The sequence below is a fragment of the Carlito syrichta genome, unplaced genomic scaffold (assembly GCF_000164805.1).
Source record: "Carlito syrichta isolate Samal-C Ts95f unplaced genomic scaffold, Tarsius_syrichta-2.0.1 Scaffold303247, whole genome shotgun sequence".
In the NCBI taxonomy this organism is placed as follows: Eukaryota; Metazoa; Chordata; class Mammalia; order Primates; family Tarsiidae; genus Carlito; species Carlito syrichta.
Window position 1 is genome coordinate 505,503 of NW_007247343.1, and position 751 is coordinate 506,253.

The 751-nt window shown below is 66.8% G+C and overlaps 1 protein-coding gene across 1 annotated transcript in view; it reads right to left on the reverse strand.

Annotated features, from left to right (window-relative positions):
- The window catches only part of HIC1 (HIC ZBTB transcriptional repressor 1), a 3,043-nt gene extending 2,369 nt beyond the window's left edge, over nucleotides 1–674 (reverse strand). Inside the window, exons 1-2 of the mRNA XM_008058215.1 lie at nucleotides 638–674; nucleotides 8–297 (exon numbers count right to left, since the gene is read on the reverse strand). Coding sequence (XP_008056406.1) covers nucleotides 8–297; nucleotides 638–674 — 327 coding nt within the window. The remainder of the gene's footprint in view (nucleotides 1–7; nucleotides 298–637) is intronic.
- Between the last annotated feature and the right edge of the window lie 77 nt (nucleotides 675–751).

A 751-nucleotide genomic window follows, 5' to 3' on the forward strand; every position in this document is an offset into this window, starting at 1 on the left:
CCTCCGCACCGTCAGCCAGGCGGCCGGTATAGATGAAGTCCAGCACCAGGCGGAACACGGCCGGGCTCACCATGTCATGGTCCAGGTTGAGCAAGTTGTCATGCACCACCAGGGACTTGAGGTAGGCGCTGCTGGCCGCCAGCACGTTCTTGTGCGCGCGGAAGAGGGCGTTCTGCACCACGATGATCACGTCGCACAAGAAGCCCTTGGTGCGCTGGTTGTTGAGCTGCAGCAGCAGCTGCCTCGAGTGGCCGGGCGCCTCCATCGTGTCCAGCATCGTCTGCCCAGCACACTCTCCTGCGGGGACACACACCAGCCGGGTAAGAGCTGCGCAGCGCCCTCGCCGCCTGTCCCCAGCCCTGCGCTGCTCCCTCCACTTCCCCTTCCCCTCAGCTGATCGGGGGCGTCGAGCAGGCGCCTGGGCACTGGCGGAGGATCGGCCGCCTCCGGGCTTGGGAGCCCAGGCCGACTGGCCCGGACCAGGAGAAGAAGCAGGAGAAGGACTGCCGCCGGTGGAGAGGAGGCCAGGCCGGCCTGTACGCCCCGGGCCCGGGCGCCGCCGGGCACACGGGCTGGGTGGCGGGGACTTCCGAGGAGAGGACTGTTCAGGCGAAGCGACCCTTTTGGAGACAGTTACCCGATTTAAGGAAAACGTCCGCTTCAGGAAACGTCATTCAGGGCGGAGAAGCTTGCCCAAGCAGGGAGAACGCGAGCCGAGCGAGAAGCGACTCCCGCCTCGGGAGAAGCTACC